At 49.7% G+C, this 19,356-nt stretch overlaps 6 protein-coding genes across 6 annotated transcripts; 2 read left to right on the forward strand and 4 right to left on the reverse strand.

Annotated features, from left to right (window-relative positions):
* Nucleotides 1-1,456: 1,456 nt before the first annotated feature.
* H257_06381 (hypothetical protein) lies at nucleotides 1,457-3,263 on the reverse strand (the record flags this gene model as incomplete). The annotated part of the gene is made up of 4 exons (XM_009831581.1): nucleotides 1,457-1,823; nucleotides 1,877-2,229; nucleotides 2,310-2,399; nucleotides 3,042-3,263. 4 exons carry the CDS (start codon nucleotides 3,261-3,263, stop codon nucleotides 1,457-1,459), a joined length of 1,032 nt encoding a protein of 343 aa, XP_009829883.1.
* Nucleotides 3,264-9,085: 5,822 nt separating this feature from the next.
* H257_06382 (hypothetical protein) lies at nucleotides 9,086-10,207 on the reverse strand (the record flags this gene model as incomplete). Its single annotated transcript, XM_009831582.1, has 4 exons — nucleotides 9,086-9,334; nucleotides 9,393-9,762; nucleotides 9,812-9,883; nucleotides 10,077-10,207. 4 exons carry the CDS (start codon nucleotides 10,205-10,207, stop codon nucleotides 9,086-9,088), a joined length of 822 nt encoding a protein of 273 aa, XP_009829884.1.
* Nucleotides 10,208-10,751: 544 nt separating this feature from the next.
* Nucleotides 10,752-11,653, reverse strand: H257_06383 (hypothetical protein). Its single transcript, XM_009831583.1, has one exon. The coding sequence runs from the start codon at nucleotides 11,605-11,607 to the stop codon at nucleotides 10,828-10,830; it is 780 nt and encodes a 259-aa protein (XP_009829885.1). The 5' UTR covers nucleotides 11,608-11,653; the 3' UTR covers nucleotides 10,752-10,827.
* Nucleotides 11,654-12,443: 790 nt separating this feature from the next.
* On the reverse strand, nucleotides 12,444-13,557 carry H257_06384 (hypothetical protein). The gene has a single exon (XM_009831584.1). It carries the CDS (start codon nucleotides 13,514-13,516, stop codon nucleotides 12,515-12,517), a length of 1,002 nt encoding a protein of 333 aa, XP_009829886.1. The 5' UTR covers nucleotides 13,517-13,557; the 3' UTR covers nucleotides 12,444-12,514.
* A 475-nt stretch (nucleotides 13,558-14,032) lies between these two features.
* Nucleotides 14,033-15,081, forward strand: H257_06385 (hypothetical protein; the record flags this gene model as incomplete). Its single annotated transcript, XM_009831585.1, has 3 exons — nucleotides 14,033-14,213; nucleotides 14,552-14,806; nucleotides 14,942-15,081. 3 exons carry the CDS (start codon nucleotides 14,033-14,035, stop codon nucleotides 15,079-15,081), a joined length of 576 nt encoding a protein of 191 aa, XP_009829887.1.
* A 489-nt stretch (nucleotides 15,082-15,570) lies between these two features.
* On the forward strand, nucleotides 15,571-17,624 carry H257_06386 (TKL protein kinase; the record flags this gene model as incomplete). Its single annotated transcript, XM_009831586.1, has 1 exon — nucleotides 15,571-17,624. A coding segment is annotated over one exon (1,968 nt), but the record flags the coding sequence as incomplete, so codon positions are not given.
* Between the last annotated feature and the right edge of the window lie 1,732 nt (nucleotides 17,625-19,356).

Genomic DNA, 19,356 nt, shown 5'->3' on the forward strand with positions numbered 1-19,356 from the left:
CGGGTTGTATGCACACCTCTACAGTTAGGGACGAAGAATTTTCCAACTTTCTACTGAATCTCATAAACGTACTACCTAAGGTACGTAGGATTGGGCCTTGGTCCACATAGGAGTTGGGCGTACAATTCCACAAAGACTTAACCCCGTTATAGTGGTATCATCAACATTTGTAAGGCGGACTCAGCACTTTAGTGTGGTGCTCGTCACTACCTATCCGCTAACAACAGTATAAGCTAGGATTAAGTGCAATACTTATTCCTACGTGGTTCTTCTACGGCCAGCGTGGTAGGACATTCCAAGATCAAAATTGTAACTGCGGCATAGGGAGATGTGGGAACAGGTCACAAACACATCACTATGGAGAATTAAAGGTCCTTGATTCCTTCAAATCATGGTGTAGCATGGTCGAGGGAATACATACAACTTTATTGAAGTCGCCACGTCCGAGTCAGCCAGGAACTGAATCTGCCACTTCCACCGAGTCAAACGGCATTTATGCGCGCGACAGTTACATTATTATTCTTTTGAACATCTTTATGTTGTAACTACTTCGAAGTACTACGTAGTATTATGCATGTGTATTTATATTCAGCCCCAGAGTTTATTTACGTTTTGCAAAACGATTTTTGCATAAGCTTACTGCAGATTGCGCACAACTACAAGATAGCCCATTCATTACTCACTCAGCCTATGCAGCATGGTCTGCGCATGCACTGCTCTTTATGGCACGAGACATCACCGCATGTAAAATGCGCATGTTCTTGAAATACGACGAATTTGGCAAGTTGTCTTTCTCTACAGTTGTTGATTCAGGCGGCGACATGGAATACAGTAAGGTGTTGTTGATAGTACAGTATTGGTTGTTACTGTATTATGAGGAATGGAGTGCAGTATGCATTGAGAAATCGCTGACCTGCGTCGCGCCTTTCCCGCAACGAATAGTACAGTGTATTGCTCGAAGTATTATTGTGTCTTCTACTCATAATTTCCTCTGGCGATTGGTTGACCTGTGAATCAACCGCCGAACAATCGAGGGACCTTCGAAATTTCATAGTATAAAACTGAGTTCAAGAGGTACTGCAATGCAATATTTTTGGACCAATCATATTTCAACCTTCATTCTTTATAGCCAATCATACTCCTTTTCAAGATTATTTGGCGATTTCATCAATCCCCCAAAATAGGCAAATTTACTGAAAACCACAATACAGTCCGCGACATTCATTTAAAACATTTCGTTTTTTACGGATAACTTCGCCAAAAAGCTCGGATTAAGCTCAAATTAGCACCAAAATATCGGTCTTGATTGGCCCGATCTATTGGCGCCTCTATCAGGCCAAAAGGACGAAATTAATCGCGGGAAAACTGATTTTGGGGTGCGACAGTCACTCATGAACACAACATTGAACTCGTCAAAAATGTACCACGATTCAATTGTTAGACAACATAAAGAACGCTAGTACTTCGTCTTTCCACCTTTGGCAGCAACCACTTGCAAACATCGCTTTGGCATGGACTTAATCAACTTTTTCAAGTATCGGCGGTCAATAGAGTCCCAGGCAGCAGAAATCGCGCTTTGAAGCTTGGAAACGCTTTGGTACTGCTTTCCATTGGGGTAGACCTCGCGCGCCAGCCACCCCCAAACGTTTTCGATGGGATTGAGGTCGGGTGAAAGGGCTGGGTGGTTGAAAAGTGTCACCGACTGCTCCGCTAGAAAAGCCTTGGTGCTTGCAGCCGTGTGAATGCTTGCGCCATCTTGCATGAAGGTGAACGAGGGGCCATAATGCTGGTGCCCCAAGTGTGTCTTGGTTGGCATCGGCGTTCTGGCGGCCTTCCAAGAATGCCAACTGGGTGCAACCGCGGCCGGAAAATCCACCCCATGACACTGGCACCACCAGAGTTCCTCGTAAAGTACGTGTCCTTCTCGCGCCGTAGGTCGTGCCAATAGTATTGGAACCCATCTGGTCCATCCAAGTTGAATTTCTTCTCATCGGACCAAATGATCCGACTCCACTTGGGGGGCTTCAGGACATTCCGGGTCGCGTACTCCATTCTGGCAACCTTGTGACGGGGAAGTAGGCACGGGAAATGCTTTCGCTTCACATACTTGAGGTGCTGGCACTTCCGGAGGATGCGTTGATAGGTGCGAACACTCAGGTCAATCGCCGCCTTGAGCATGCGGGAGGAGCATCCTGTCTTGGATGCCTGGTTCAAAGTCGACGACGACGTCTATCATTCAAAACCTTAGACATACTACGCTTGCTACGAGTTCCATAGGCCTCTGGGTCACGAATGTAGCTATAGATGACCCCGCGCGACCGTCCAAGCCTCCCGGCAATCGCCTTGACGGTCAAGCCTTCGCCGCGGAGTGCATCGATGAATGCCCTCTCCCGGGCAGTCTAGGATGGTCCTTTGGACATGTTGTCGGCTACGATGGTCAAGCAAAGGTTGTTGGAAGTGATTACACGTCGGTTAGATATGTCGGCGTACCTGTGGGTGTCGCTCGAATATGAAAGTGACGAGTTCAATGTTGTGTTCATGAGTGACTGTCGCACTCCAAAATCAGTTTTCCCGCGATTACTCGGTCAAATTTCGTCCTTTTGGCCTGATAGAGGTGCCAAGAGATCGGGCCAATCAAGACGGATATTTTGGTGCTAATTTGAGCTTAATCCGAGCATTTGTGGCGAAGTTAACCGTAAAAACCGAAATGTTTTAAATGAATGTGGCGGACTGTACACAGGTTGAGAAAAGTGACACCAAAGTTCGTCCATTTTTGATATATGCGAATGTCGACATGTCGGAGTACAGTGCCACAAAACATTGACATGCGCAACAATAGAGGTTTTGCAAACCGTCCACGGACAATGCCTACACTACAACATACGTTTGACAAAAGCAGAGTCCCAACCGCCACAACTAATTAATACGCTCACAAGAACTTATAATCCAACCCTGGAATTGGCCAATTGTAGGGACATCTGTAGCTACTCCTACAACCAACCAGTCACTCCTGTCACTCCAAATTTCGATACGATTGCTACCATGTCGACACCCGTCACCACCGGTTTCTCGGAAGCTGAGGACATAATGATCTTGCGGGAGATCAACGCCAGGCTCCCAATCACAGCAAAACGAGGATCGGTCATGCTGGTGTGGAACGCTGTGGCCGACGCCGTGTCGATGAACGACGACTTCGCACCTCCAGGATTCGACGGTAAACGAGTGCTTAACAGGTTTACTTTGTTGATGGAAGGCCACCGCATGAACAACAACGCGTCGGCACGTGCGTCCGGAATCGACGAAGAACACGACGAAAGAACTTAGTTGCTCGATGAGCTCTTGGCGGCATATGAAGATTGGAAGTCTCAAGACAAAGCCCGACTTGTCGAAGCCCAAAAAGAAGCTGATCGGATTCACAACATGGGCACCACCATACGTGAGGAGGGATTGTAGTCATTAGGTAAGCGTAACTCGGCAGCAACGGATGCTGATGGTACCGGTGCCGGGGATCTGGTGGTGGCGTCGTCATGAAGATGATGGCAGTACTGCTTACCTCAAATTTCGCAAGCACCAGTACGCAATGGATTTAAAGGAGCGGGAAAGTGTACGTGCCATGGAGTATGAGGAGTGTCAACGTGAGAGAGAAATGTTTAGGGAACAAATGCGCCTGCAGCATGAAACCTTAGTGGCGATCTTGCAATCCAAGAACCATAACGTTTAGAAAGAAAATGAAATATTGTAGTTAAATGTCTACAATATCAAGCGTGTCGAGATAAATCTCAAGACTTGGTGGATCGGGTTGAAGGCATCGAGGGGACCAGGGTTAGGGTTGTATTGAACCTCCACCTCGACACCGTAGCGCTGGCATGCAAACAGGAGGTCTGCCTTGCGCCAAGTTCCTCGGGGTGTGTCTGCAGGTAGTCCTTTATGCCATGAGGTCGTTGACCACACGGATGCGTGTCATGCTGCGTGGCCGAATGAATTGTCGGACTGTGGACACAACGGCATGCTTGCGCGGAATGTAAGTTGGACGTGTTTGTCTGTTGGATGGTGGAGGGACAGCGAAGACCTTCTTCGTGCGGAAGTAGTCGGACCACACTTCCTTTATGATTACTACGTAGTATTCGGCTGCGTCCAACAAGGCGTGCAATAGTAGATGAAACGTTGTGTGCATTGTCGCGACGGAGTTCAGCATGAAGACGGAGAATATCATGACATTCTTCTTTAGTTAGCTTGGTCGCTGCAGCCGAATGTAGCCGGTGATGTCGACGTAGTCTTTGTCAGTGATGGAAGTTCAGTGACTGGCAGTGGAAACTGGGCAAGGTATAACTCTATGGAGGTGACGGTTTTATGGTATATTTATTTAAATATTTACCTTTCCAAAATTATTAATAATTGATAGAGGTTATGTAAGATATTTGACAGCTTTTTTGTTCTCGTCGTACCATATCTCGCAGGATATTATTTTCTGAGGCGTACGCCTAATGAATGTTTTGTTGCTCCAATCAAGTTACACACACATACAAAATTTCATAGAAAAAGGATGTCTCGAACTTGAGATGTGTGCTTCACAATCAATGATACTGTAGTACTCCTTGAAAGTCACATATTAGGGTACTCAATTTAGGAAAAATATTCAATGTTCACTTTCGATTCTACTTTTCACTTCCTGTTTTTCGTCACGAAATCCAAAAGCACCTTGCGAGGTGCTTTGGGTTCTTAAGAATCAAAAGCAACTTGAAGTTGGTGGAGTCCACCCATGTAACGATCAAAATACCAAATCATCGCAGTCTATTCCATGGCATACAAATACTAATACAAACACGAAAACCCAGCGCCAGTCACCAATTGTCAACCGAGAGCCTAAGTGCAAGTGACGAAATCAGGTGTCGTGGGGAGCATTAAGCGCGAGCTTAGGTTACAGAAGGCGTAGCGTAGGTATAACGAAGGTTACTTCAATTATATGGCCGCAGTAGGCATTGCAGAAGAGTCACGACCTACAGCTGCCATTCAATGTTGAGCCTCACTGATTGGGTGTGGCGGTTAACCGGAAAACCGGATATTGTTCCATCTGTTACGGCCTGTTTCACGTCCAAATCTATATCAGGGGCAAAGCAGGAACCTCCACAACTGTGGCAACTTCATGTTCCAAAAAGGGAAGCTGTCAATGCGCTGCTACATTATATATACAATACCATGCGGTCCAGCCATCCACTGGCCGACATCATATCACATAAATACAGCAATACATGCAAGATATATGTGACAGTAAACCAACTGTGACACGTCTTTCCACGTCGAATAACGTGGCCCATACGGTCTGATACATGAACGAACCGGCCCGAACCCCCCCCGGTTCACTCCCAATGGATGCCCCACCGGTTCGTTTCAAGGATGACCGCTTCCTGAACGGCCGCTGGTGGTGCCACCTCACAGTCGACCGGCAAAAGAACCCAGCACAGTGACACACGGAAGCCAGGTGCTGATAACGCCAAAGTCTTCAGCCTACATGGATGATACTATAGTGATACATTGACGAACGCAAGAAATGAAAATATGCGCCAAAGTCTTCAGCCTACATGGATGATACTATAGTGATACATCGACAAACGCAAGAAATGAAAATATACACGTGAAGCTTACATGGTTTTCACGTTGCGCAACGTCGTCGAAACATGAATCATACATGAACGAACCGGCCCGGACCCCCCCCGGTTCACTCCCAATGAGTGCCCCACCAGTTCGCATCATCATGTACAGCGGTGTGTCGTTGTTACGTGACGCACTAGTGAGCTGTGGGGGGTCACGTCACGGTCAACACCATTGGCGTCAAGATCACTACAACTAAATTTGAGCCACATATGTATACCGTTGATCACTACCTTGTCATCACAATCCGTGCATGGAATAGTGCTCCAAAATGATCTCCAAATGAGCGGAATGTTGCTGTGTGGAGCCACCTCACAGTCAACATCCATAATCATGACTACAATTTGACGTGAGAATATGGATATAGATATTATATGATCATTACCATACGCCTCGAAACTTAAACCCCGATGAGGGCACGCAAACATGTCGACAACAAACTTGGTTTGCACACAAACGGCGCCCCTGAGGGCCTGCAAAGATCAGTGTCATCAGCCGGAGTCTCGCCAACCAACTTTACATGGAACCTCCCTACCAGAGTGAGGAGGTTGGCTAGGCCGATCGATCCTGCGTGGGCTTCAACGTCGCCACTCTGCATGTGTACTCACCGCATCGCTGTGGCCACACTGCGGCGGAACTCGATAAAATGAGGTCCAGAAAACAGGGGAACGGTGGCTGAACAAGTTCACGGAGGAGTTCGAGCAGCCAGAGGATGCTCTTTGCGGCTTCGGCTGCCGCGATGAACTCGACTTCCGTCGTGCTTTGGCCGACCAAGCTTTGCTTGCGAGACATGTAGACCGCAGCGACGCCAGCGAGCATGATGACGAAGCCAGTAATGGATTTGCTGTCGTTGTTGTCATTTGCAAAGTCGGCGTCATTGTATGCGAGAGGTGTGCTGGGAAAGCACCCGTCTTAGTGCAAGCCTAGGATCGACGTCCCAGACAGATACTTGAGGACACGTTTAGCAAGGCGCCAATGGATCTGCGTGTGGCCGTGATTATGTAAGGTCAGGTATCGTACTGCGGTTGCGATGTCCGTCCTTGTCGCTGATACCAGATACTGTAGCGCTCCAACAAGGCTTTGGTACGGGACGTGGCGTGTGTCGGGTGCATCAACGGTCGGGACACCTTGTACTTGAGGAGTTGGAGCCGGATGGCAGCCAGCCATGTTGAAGCGAACAAGTAAGTCTTGAATGAAAAGGTGTTGGTGCAGGGTACGCGCTTGGCGGTCCCGTTGAATCTTGATGTCCAGTAGGAAGTCCAGCTCGCCCTTTTCAGTTGTGGCAAATTGCCCTTCGATGGATGTTTTGAGGCGCGAAAGTACCGCGGCGTGTTACCGGCCAGTGTGATGTCATCCACGTACACGACAAGGTAAGCCGAAACTGCATTGTCGTCATCGCGGAGGACGTAGATGCGTCGATCCTTGTTGCATCGCTTGAAGCCGAGTGTGCAGAGAAAAACGTCGAGTTTCTTGTGCCATTGTCGCTGCGCTTGTTTGAAGCCGTACAGCGTTTCTTCAGTAGGCAGACTTTGCCTTCGTCTCCAGGTACTTCAAACCCTTGAGCTGCACCATGTAGATTGTCTCATCCAATTCTCCGTTGAGAAATGCAGTCTTGATGTCCAACTGAACAGTCTCCAAGTCCAGCGTTGCGATAATGGAACAGCTCGATTGGGCTTCAAAGCGCTTTGGAGCCTTGATAGTACGTTTTCTGCGCATCATAAGGGGTTCGTCTGATGCAGGCCTTGTGCGAGTAGCAGGTGCTGATGTATCGTCGGGGTCAACAAATCCGACAGATTTGAGATCGTCGGCCGACGTGATTCCTGAGATCGCGTTGGACTGAGGTACACGTAGGCGGCCATGGGCAAAATCAGCATTTGCAAACATGTCCGCGTTGCGAACTTTCGACTCGTTAAACGTAACGGAGCGTGATACAGTGACGGTCTTGTCCTTAGGGTTCCAGAGCTTGTATCCAAGGCGGTCGTATGCGTAGCCAAGGAAGACACATGGTACGGCAGAGTTCGAGAGTTTCCCTTTGCGTTGTGACTTTGGAATGAACTTGTATGCCGGGCATCCAAATGTCTTGAGCATGTACAAACGGCTGGGCTTTGAGAACAGGCCTTCAAAGGGCGTTCGTTGGTTGAACAGTACTTGCGGGGTATTGTTGTACACGAAGACGACGTATTTGAAGCAGTATCCCCACAGGGTAGAGGGAAGGCTGCTGATGGTGAGGTACGAGGTACGTCCGTATCTTGTTGAACACAAACTCGTTGGCCTTCTCGGCCTGGTGGTTTTCTTCAAGTGTCTTGACATTCGTAAACTTCTGGCGGATGCCTCGGGCAAGGCAGGCAGCTTTGAACGCGGAGCTTGTGTACTCCCCACCCCCATCGGTATGCAACATACGAACACGGGCATGTGGGAGTTGCTAGTTGAGGTCGCTCACCAGTGCATCGAGGTGTAGGATGGTGTCATCCTTTGTCTTGAGTAGCTTGCCGAATATATAGCGGGACGCTTGGTCGATGAACATGCTGGCGAACAATTCGTGGTTGACTGTACGTGGGCTGGCTGGGCCGCATAGGTCGCCATTCAGGTACTCAAGCGGATAGGCGGGGACGTAGTGGTGCGTGTTACGGAACGAGACGCGTTTCGCTTGACCTTGGGCGCACCCATACCAGGTGTGGTTGGTCGTGGAGCTGTCAATGCCAGGTAACAAGATTGGCTGGATAATCTTTGCTACTTGTCGCATGTCCGTGTGGTTGAGCTTGTTGTACCAATGGTGTAGCTTGGCATCCGACGGAGGATCGAGGGTCTTGTCGGTCGCCAGTATTGTGGCGTTGATGCGTCCGGTTGCTGCCCTCGGGGCCATGTCTTGGAAGACGTACAGGCTGTCAGACATTGCGAAGTGCAGCTCATGGCCATTGAACCGGTGCACGTAAGTTTTCTTTTTCAGAATTTGATGGGCAAGCTGGTAGCCGCTGCGAAGCAGGCGGACGTGAGAGATGAGGTTCTTGTAAATTGTCGGTTCATAGGTGACATCGTGCAGCTTCAACGTGGCGCGCTTTCCATTGCGTAAGAGATGGATCTTGGCCGTCCCTCGACGTCCCTTGACGACCGCTTGATTGGGTAGGATCGAGCTGGACGTCCCCTTCCACGAGTGCATGAAGTGATGGTTGCAGGTGACGTGGTCCGTGCTGCAGTTATCCAAGGTCGAATGATTCTCCATGACTCGCGTAGACTCGCCCATGGCCACAGAATTGACATGGTATTGCGCAGCGTCGGAGTCAGAGTCGCTACCGTCCGAGGTAGGACATGGGCGAGGTTTCCCGCCATGTGTCCCACGTTGCGATTGCCCACCACCACCGGCTCTTTTGTTGACGTAGTTAGGGTTGTATCCCAGGTGACCCGCTTCGTGATCGTCTTTCTTCTTCCAGATGTAACATCAAAGAAGGCTGTCGCCAGTCTTGCGTGGCTTGTCGCTCAGCTCTGTCAATCGCGTTTGTAGTGCGTTGATCTCCAGCGTCATGTCCTCAATGCCCATGGCCTCGTAGGTGCGCTTGCGTTCCGCGTCCCTTGGGCGATCATGGCGCTCGTCATGTCGATTGCCTCGCTTCCTTTCACGGCGCTTTTCTTCTTCATTGAGCAGCGCACTGGTAAGAGCTTTGTGTTTGTCTGCATGGCCAGGGGTTGGCTTGGCATGGCCAGGGGTTGGCTTGGGATGGTTGATGAAAGAGTTGTGTTGTCCGGACCGGGTCGGGCAAGGCCTCGCTTCCTTTCAGGGCGCTTTTCTTCTTCGTTGAGGAGCGCACTGGTAAGAGCTTTGTGTTTGACTGCATGGCCATGGGTTTGCTTGGGATGGTTGATGAAAGAGTTGTGTTGTCCGAACCGGAGTCGGGCAAGGCGATCACCAACCACTCGACTACTTCCGACTCCGTCATTTCCTTGCTCATGTCGACCAGCTCGCGGATCGTGGCTCGTACTCTAGTGATATGCTTGAGCATGTCAGTTTTCAGATCGTAGCGCAGGCTGCAAAACCGGAACCGGACGTTGATAGTGTTTGACCACTTCTTTGTCTCGTAGTCGACACCAGCGTACTCCAGATTTTCACTGGGGTGCTGTCTTCGAAGATCATATCATAGACTTCATTCGAGATGACGTCTGAAGGTACGACTTGGCCAGGTTGGTTTTGTCCTCGTAGTCAACCGATTCGACTTCGGCGGCGTCGTCAGGTAAGACATAACTTCCGTCGATAATGTCCCAGATGTTGCACAGTTGATAGGCGATGTGGAATTTGACATTGAAGGTTCAACTTGACCTTTTGCAGCAGGTCATTGGACTCTGACTCAACAGCCCGCAATCCATTGGGATATGCCGGTTCGGTAGCTTGAGCACGAACGTCGTTGATTTCTTGTTTCTACGCAAGGAGTATGAACTTGAGTTGTTTTAGCTCTGCCATAGCATCGGCGTTAAAGTCCGTCGCAGGGGTCACTTGGGGAGGTTGCTTGCTGTTCATTGTCACTGTCGCCGGCGTTCGAACGAGGGGGCCGAGAGCTATGATCGACATCCCGGACATCAGGTTGGGTTGGGTTGGTATTGGACTCGGACGACATTGATTTCGGAGCTTGAGGTTGTTAACCTTACAGAAGGCGTAGCGTAGGTATAACGAAGGTTACTTCAATTATATGGCCTTAGTAGGTATTACAGAAGAGTCACGACCTACAGCTGCCATTTAATGTTGAGCCTGAGTGGGTGTGGCGGTTAACCGGAAAACCGGATATTGTTCCATAGCGTGAAGAGTTATAGTAACGTTAGAAGCATACCTACTATAACTACTTCGTCGTCGAATAAGACGATCGTGCAGTGTAGGTCGTAATTGAGGTGTCCAAATTGGACACGCCATTCGAAAGCCTTCGACAATTCACGACAACGAGAATTTCAACCCTCCCTACCTGACGTCACTCCTCTTTTGTATGCGGATACGAATGATTTTCGAGACTCCACATGCAGCTACATTTGTAACGTTAATAGAAATACTTCGAAGTACTACGTACGTAGTACTAACGCTAGTACAAAAGTACTCCGGAGTATAAGTTTGCTTTTCATCAAAATCGAACAAAAAGGGAATTTAGCGTTACCTAAATTTTGTGTGAAAGTACATGATGATTATGTACTAGCTTGCAGGCGTTAGTTCGGTTTGGTTTGGTTCAACGCCACCAAATAACGATCCACGTTACCCAGGTACGTGTACGTGTTTTGGAACTCGTCTTGAATGACCACACCCACCGTGGCTTTGCCGCCCACGAGGATTGGAGTTGTGACGTTCAGGTCCTTTTTCAATCGCTTCGCTTCGTACGACCAACCGGGGGGGAGTTTACCCAACCGACTGGCCAATGACGGCAAGCATGTGAGGTTGAGGCTGTTGTCCACTTGTTGCGAATACGATTGCATGATGTATTGCTCTTTCACTCGTCGCCCGGCATCGCCACTTTCATACCGTTTGCCTTCTTGTTCGCGTGTCAGTATAAAAACCCTTGAGCCAGCCTTCCAGATGAAGTTGACATTGCGAGTGACCAAGTTGGGCGCGTACAGCTTTGTGGGGGTGATTGGCACTGCTACCGGAACTCGACCGACCAGCGTCATGTTGATACCCCCGACGTTCTTGATGGCCTTGGCTCCCCCGGCGGGTGTGTTGTTTCCAATTGAATCCATGAGCCAGTACCGAGGTCCATTGAGCACGACAGCTAGGGACGAGTTGTCCTTAGCGTTGGCGGGGGTGATGGTACTCCAAATGGGGGCGGGGCAGTCGTTGAGCCCAAACGTGTTGTACACGTCTGCGACCGTGGATCCATTTAGGTTTCGGACAAATAGGACTTCGCAGTAGCGTTTGTTCTTGACGTCGATAGCAGTAGTGAAAGCAACGATCGTAGCTGCAGCAAGCAAGACGAGGCGACGTGCTCCAAACATTGTTGGTGTCTGTCGCCCAACCGTGAAATTTGGAAATGAGCAAGTTTGGAAATGTCGAAATGTATATACTTCAACGTGACATGTGTTTTTGGTGCAACGGCTTCCTAACGGTTTGGCTGGTGGTTGTATGCAGCACAGTGCACACCTCCACCGTTGGAGACGATGAATCGTCTAACTTTCTACTGAATCTCATAAACGTACAACCCAACGGTACGTAGTATTGAGCCTTGGTCCATATATTAATAGGAGTTGTGCATACAATTTCCACGAAGACTTAACCCCGTTTTAGCGGTATCATCTACATTTGTATGGCGGCCTCGGCACTTTAGTGAAGTTCTCGTTACTACCTATCCATTGACAACAGTAAGCTAGGATTAAGCGCAATACACTTATTCCTACGTGGTTCTTCTACGGCGTGGTAGAACTTTCCAAGGTCGAAATTGTAGTAACTGCGGCATAGTCCCCGCAGGCACATATAGATATTGAGATATATACACATACATGCCTCGCAGAAAGTTGGAAGGAATCGGTGCAGTGCTTCTTCACTTAGATCAAACTGTAAGCTGCTTCTCGACTCCTTCACAGTATCTTGGCATGGCAATTGTTGGGGTAACTTTGCAATATCGTTGATTCTCGGAGTTGAGCTCAACGCTTAACTCGAATGACAGCACAAGTGACAACACGTTACGTTGTGCGAAATGTACTATGGTGGTCTATGAAATATCGATGGCATACGACGTATATAAATCACATCCAATTTTAACAGTTGACGAATATGTGATAAACACACACACGTTGCAACACATTTCGATCCAGAACGTTACGAGATAGTCGTACTTCGTAGTATTTGGAACGATCTAGGAATATTTTGTATGCTTACAGTACTACCATCACGAAACACTAAGGCTCACGCGCACCCCCAAGCGTTGGACGACAACAAGCGGCATGTAGCGTCTCTAGGCGCGACACAATTAACACTGACGAAGCTGGGCAAATGAGGCCAGCAGTCCTTGACCGCCACGTCCCCCTTCGACGGACAGGCCGTGCCGACAGGGGAAGGCCCCGACCCGCTGCAAACTCGAGGATCAGCAATGCAATACGTGGCATCTCCCGCAACACTCACTTCCGTGCATGGCTTTTGGTCTGCCAAGTACCGATCCAAGTCCCCCGCAAAAGTGTATGAGTTGCTCAGTTCGTCCTGTAGCACCAACCCCACCGTAGCTTTACCCCCGACCAATATTGGGGTTGTCACATTCACATCACTTTGCAGCACGACGGCATCGTACGACCATTGCGGGGGGAGCAAACGCAATTTGGAGCCCAACATCGGCAGGGCTGCGAGGGTGACGTTGCTGTTGACTTGCTGCGAGTATGACTGCATGATGAACATGTCGCCAGTCGCTTTGTTGGTCAAGTAAAATGCGGTGGACCCCGCTCGCCATCGGAAGTCGGCGCTTCGAGTGACCTGGCTGGGTTTGTAAAGTCCATCAGCACCATTCAGGAGCGGCCAAGGTAACGGCACGCGGCCCAGCAACGTTAAGTTAAGTCCTTGCACGGATTTTAGCACTCGGTCCCTGACAATGGGAGCTGAAAGCGGTCCAAATTCGTCCATGAGCCAGTACCGAGGGCCATTGAGCACCACTGCGATGGTCGAGTTGTCCTTGATGTTGGCTGGTGTAATGGAATTCCAGACGGGGGCAGGACAGGTGTTGAGTCCGAAAGTGTTGTACACGTCAGCAACAGTACTGCCGTTGATGGGGGTGTGGACGAAGAGCAGCTCGCAGTACCGCTTGTCCTTGACAACAACGTTGACGGCGGACACTGCGGTGGCGGCGACTAACATACCAACATTGATTTGCATCGTCGAAGGCGGTGAAAATGGACAATGCATAGCATCTTGCATATCCATAGTCCGCCATCGGTTTCGCTTTGTTGTCACTTTGAAGGAATTGCAAACGCGAAATGGCGAGATAGGACGAGATATTATAGTCTCTTCGTGAAACGATCTTGTTCCACTCGAAATTTTGGATGCAGTGAGTAGGTGACGTGCCAATGAAACCACTCAACCTCCCACAAAGACAGTTGAATCAAGAATCATTTTCAACCAACTCGCATGCTTTCCAATACAGAACTTTTCATTGATATTCAGCGCGACTTTGGTGGCCAAGCGGTGAATGTACGCAAATGCGTAGTCAAACCGAGGGTTTCACATGTCACTGTACGATGTGCTGGATTTGATTCATGCTCCATAATCCAATTTACAGTTAACATTGATCCAACTAGTCTACGTCATGGTACTGTAATACTGAAGTACAACTTCTTGCGTGAAGTATGTTACTCATGACAAACGAGGCTCTGCCTGGGTGGTTGCACGTAACGCGGAAAGGATCAGTGGCAGGCAAAATTGGGTGTGGAACATTGTCGCATGTGGACTGGTGTTCCCGGCCCGTTCTTGGGAGTGTTTGCGTTCTTGAACACAGTGGCCATCTGGAACCATTCGTCGGCGGCGCTGCCATTTGGCATGATTATGATTCTCACCTGCTTGTTCCTTCTCGTTAACGTCCCCCTTACGATCATTGGCGGGATTGCCCGCCGCAACACCACGAGTAAGTACAACAACCCCCCCCTTCTTGTCCTTACCCCCCCCACTTATTGTCTTTACCCCTTCCCTTCTTGTCTTTACCCCCCCTTCAATGACACTTACCCCCACCCCCCTTCCGACGATGACGTATGTGTGTACCCGCCGCCGTGCCGCACCAACAAATCCCGCGAGAGATTCCGCAGCCCCCGTGGTACAAGGAGCCGTGGGTGCACTTGGTGGTGTCGGGGTGTCTCGGCCATGTACATTGAACTGCATCACATATTTGAGGCGATCTGGGGGCGGCAGTTCTACACGTTTTTGGGATTTCGTTTCTGGCGTTTTTGATGCTCGTGGCTGTTACAGCGTTTATGACGATTGCGATTACGTACTTTCAGCTGGTGGGGGAGGACCACCGGTGGTGGTGGCGGAGCTTTTGGAGCGGCGGTGTCACAGGCGTGTTTGTGTTTGCGTACAGCGTGTGGTACTTTTACACGAGCACGGACATGGACGAGTTCTTCCAAACCGTCTTCTACTTTGGGTACTCGGCCGTCATGAGCTACTGCTCCTTGGTCATGCTTACCTTCATTGGTTCCAGTCCGCACCACTGTCCTGTTTCAGGTACCTGCAATTACTTCGAGGATTTTGAGTGTACCACGCCCCTATCCAAGGTTCAATGTGCTAGTTCACCTGAAGACATTGCTTTTATGCAAACAAAACCGTATCGGTCAATTGTTGGAAGTATTATGTACTTAGTCTTGGGCTCTCGCCCAGACTTGGCTTATGCCTTCAACAACTCTCGCAGTTTCTGCACAACCTGGGTCATGCCCATTGGCGTGCTGCTAAACGCGTTATGCGCTACCTTCAAGGCACCTCCCATCTTGGACTCATGTTAGGCGGCCGAGACTATGTCTCCAAGCCATTTCTCTCCGCTTATGTGGGATTAGTGAATGTAGACACTTCGTACTTGTGACATAACATTGGCATCGATTTTCATCAACACCCGTACTACACACATACTACTTCCTCCCCGTTGCCATTCACAACCCATACCCTTCGAACTAGTTGTTGATCTACGATGACAGTTACAATATGCAAACACGATTGTTGTCATACTGGTATTGCTCGTACCATTTGAAGGCATGATATCAAGAGGTCATATCCATGGCCCAGTAAGGTGTTCTGTGTACAAACCTGCAAAGCTCAACGGCGTGTTGATGGCTTCATACACAACTGTTCCTCGACTTTGCCATTTGACGACTGCAGCCTTGAAGAAATGTCGGCCCAATTCGTGTTGTTGATTGGTCGAAGAAATATTATGTAGTCGAAATGGAAGTTTCGCTCAACTTTCCAAGATCGCCTATTTTTTGTTGAAGTAATGGGCAGTTCATTTGGACATTCTCACAATGCTCAAGTGGAGTGAGAGCTCAGACTATGTGCGTCGATACAGAGCATTGGAGTCGGACGGAGCTGCAGCGCCTTCCACATGGAGCATGTATCCATCGGCGCTCCCTCGCGCCGCCACGTCACGACTGACCATGTACAACCTCACGATCACAGACCTGTCGTCGTTTGCAGTTCAGGCGTTGGCGTGGGACGCGGGTCTCGTGGCTATCAATCGGTCTGGAGTGTTTGCGTGGACACAGGTGTATGTAAAGCGCCAGAGCGACTCCATGGCCGACATTGCTGCCACATTCGACTCGTTCGTGACATCCCCGTCGCAGACGACCCGGGAATGCATTGGCGGTCCCAACGGCAAGTTCTTGCGACAAGAGCGAACCGACTACTCGACGTTCTCGGCCAAAGTCACCCAGTGCGCCGTGGAACTGGTGTCGGACGTCCCCGACGGCGCCTCGGCCATGTTCGCACAGGACGCGTTAAGTAGCACCGCCGTGCCAGTGCTACTCCTCCGTCGACACGTCGGCCCCAACATAAACGAAACCAACATGGCCATCCACACGTCCCCGAACTTTGGTCGATGGCCGTGGGGGGAGTGCCCATCACCTAGCCAACCCTCGGGTCTGATCATTCCTTGCGATTTTGACTTGAAAGGAGTGTACTTGCCAGTACCCAGCCCAGCCATGAATGTCTGGCTCAATGGCATCTCGACTTTAAAGCAAAGCATGGCCTCCACCACCACTCATACACCGTCGTCGTCCATTGCAAACACACCATCCACACTGTCACCAACTCCAGCAACTCGACCAATTGAAGACAGCAACGCCACCAATCGTTCTGCAGCCACGTTGACGCCAGTAGTGGCCTACATTGGCGGCGCACTCGGGCTCCTCGCGTTGATACTTCTCTTATGGTGCTGCCGTCGACGGCATCGACGGGCCCACCCCCCGCCGCTCTATTTTGAACCGTTTGTCGAACTCCATGCGACGCCCAAGGGGCTACACGCTCCGCCTCGCCCGTCCTCCGCTCGTCCCGCCTACTCGTTCCGCTGTGCTCCGCCGTCAGCCCACCCCTTTCCAGCGCTAGACGCGTCCAACCTCGTCCTGCATCTGAATCCGTCCAAACGACTCGACTTCGACACCATCGAGCGGGTCGAAGTGCTGGCATGTGCCAGTCTAACGAGTATCTATTTTGGCTACTACTGCGACCGTCCCGTGGCAATCAAAGGGTTTGCAACGTCGAAACTGCATGAGATCAACCAGCGCCATCTCGACGCGTTCACGGACCAGATCCGCCTCATGGCGTCGTTCAATCATCCCAACATCGTGGCCCTAGTCGGCTTTGCATGGCACAACCACCCCCAGTCCCTTGTGGCCGTCACCGAGTTCGTTTCCCAGGGCAACTTGCTCGAGTTTCTCGTCGCCCATCCAGGACTCGAATGGACCAACAAGGCGCGATTGGCGCTGCATGTCGCCCGCGCGTTGCAGTACTTGCATGTGATGCTGTGTCCTTCTGTCATCCACCGCGACCTGACGACCAAACATGTGCTCATCTCGTGGCCGTACGCAAAGTTGAGCGGCTTTAGCGTGTCAAGGCACACCCACGAAGAAGACTCGGCGGACACCATGACCGCGGGCGTGGGCTCTGGTATGTATATGGCCCCAGAGGTGCTTTGTGAATCGGGCCACTACTCCGTCGCGGCAGACATGTACTCGTTTGGATGTGTGTTGGTCGAGCTTGACACGCAAACCCCACTGTTTGCCACGGCCAATTCCACGTCGGTGCTCCTCGAACTTCTCAACGGGACTCGAAAGCCACAGGTATCGTCAGACTGTCCTGACCCCATTCGAGACCTGGCCGTCCAGTGCTTGGAAGCCGATCCGTCCCTGCGGCCGTCGGCGTTCGACGTTGCCCGGGCGTTGGAAGCATTTACTACTAGTATCCAACAACCATAATGACAAGGAATGGAATGATGGTCTCTGGGACGTACATTCCGACCAGATCGATTGCTGATTGGCTCTTGAATTGAATGTGAATCTTCACAATTCGGCGTCGTGTCATCGTCACAATGTTGGCTTGTTGTTGTTTGACCGACCACGTGTTGGACTTTGTACCCACGACCAGTGAAGTGATGTGTGCACTGTCTTACAGCAATTGGCCATCGACCACACCTTCGAACTCGTAGGGTATTCATTGTGTGGCGCTGTCCCTCCTTCCATCCACCTGCATTTCAGGTCTACATCATCGCATCCGTTGGTTTCACCTCGTGCTTTCCAACGCCGTGCTACCCAACGCGATAGCTCACACGCTTTATGGGCATGTGCGATGGTTGCTTCGGTAGATATGCCGCTTGTTTGGGTCGTGCGTGTCCTGCGGGAACGTTGCGTATTGATGCCTTGATTGATGACAACACATCACGCGAGGATCGCATGGGTTTTGATGCCCAAGCTGGAAAGTAACACGGGGCGAAGTGTGGCGGCAGGGGTGGGGTCTGAGTCTGGGCTGGCTTTCTGTGGCAAGGCTGGGGTTTGACTTGGCCAACGTTGGTCATTTGGCTCAAAATCAACAAATTGGAGTAAGTTACACTGATCCCGACGACTGCCAGCCAAGAGCTCCAGGTCGTGTTGGCAACTTCAACAACGCAGATTTACATGCATCCAAGCGACATTGGCCACTTTCTCATTCCTACGCTGGCCCCTCCATGATATTGAATAGTATCCTGGAACACGTAGCGGCTTGTATGGGAGACGGGCGTTTGGTTCCCAACCGACCACACTTAGAATAATCGAAATCTAAAAGTGTGATTGGTCAACTTGGTTATTTTGACAAATCAAACCAACTCTTTTGACTCCGATTGGTTAACTGGAAGTACAGCAATATTCAGACGAATTCTTTCATCTACTCATCTAAAAACTTCCAACTGGCCAAATCGAAGAGTGGAGGTTTTATTATTTAACGTACAATTAGTGTAGTTAAACCCAAAACCCAAATACGTTAACAATAAATACCGATTTCATGCGTTTTATCACTGCAATAGGTTAAAGGTCCCAACTGCCTCCGGATATTATATACGGATAAGAGTCACATACATAAAGCAAGATACATCTCAGCGGCCACTCCTATGGCCAAATATACAAGCGCCTATGTAAAATACCGCAAGGTTAAATATCTAGTTCTGGACCAATTCATCACCAAATTTGAATATGAGACGTAGAATTTCATCACCACATTGAGATCTGTCGATTCTACGTCTCAATTTGCTGAAATTTTGAGTAATGAATATGAAATAGAAGTCAGAAAATTTTGTGAAAAGTTGGTAGTTTATAGATGACGTGCACCATACTACTGAGTATATTCGTTCGATCAGTACATTGCGACATTTCTTTCGGTCGGAAATACATGTAGCTACGGCGAAGCTAGCCGAAAACTTCGACCATGGTGGGCTTAGCTACAGCAAATCGTAGCTAAGTCAGTAAGCTTCATGCATGTACTGGAATGTTTTAACTACTCCGAGTACACCGGTAGAACGTGCTTGTACGTATATTATACCACATCTTTACTATACAGTGGTTGCTGGTAAAACCCGGCCAGGGCAACTCTCCAAAATTTAAATAAATAACCAAAAGTAGGGATGTATGATTCTGTGTTTTGATTGGATAACTTCATGGGAATATTCGATAACCAATCACAAAGTCGCTTGCCTCTAATTGGCTCGATTCAAATCTACAAATGACGCTTTTCAAATCTGTCAGCAAGTCCAGCACGCATTTCCA

This window comes from Aphanomyces astaci, assembly GCF_000520075.1.
Source record: "Aphanomyces astaci strain APO3 unplaced genomic scaffold supercont1.12, whole genome shotgun sequence".
NCBI lineage: Eukaryota > Oomycota > Saprolegniomycetes > Saprolegniales > Verrucalvaceae > Aphanomyces > Aphanomyces astaci.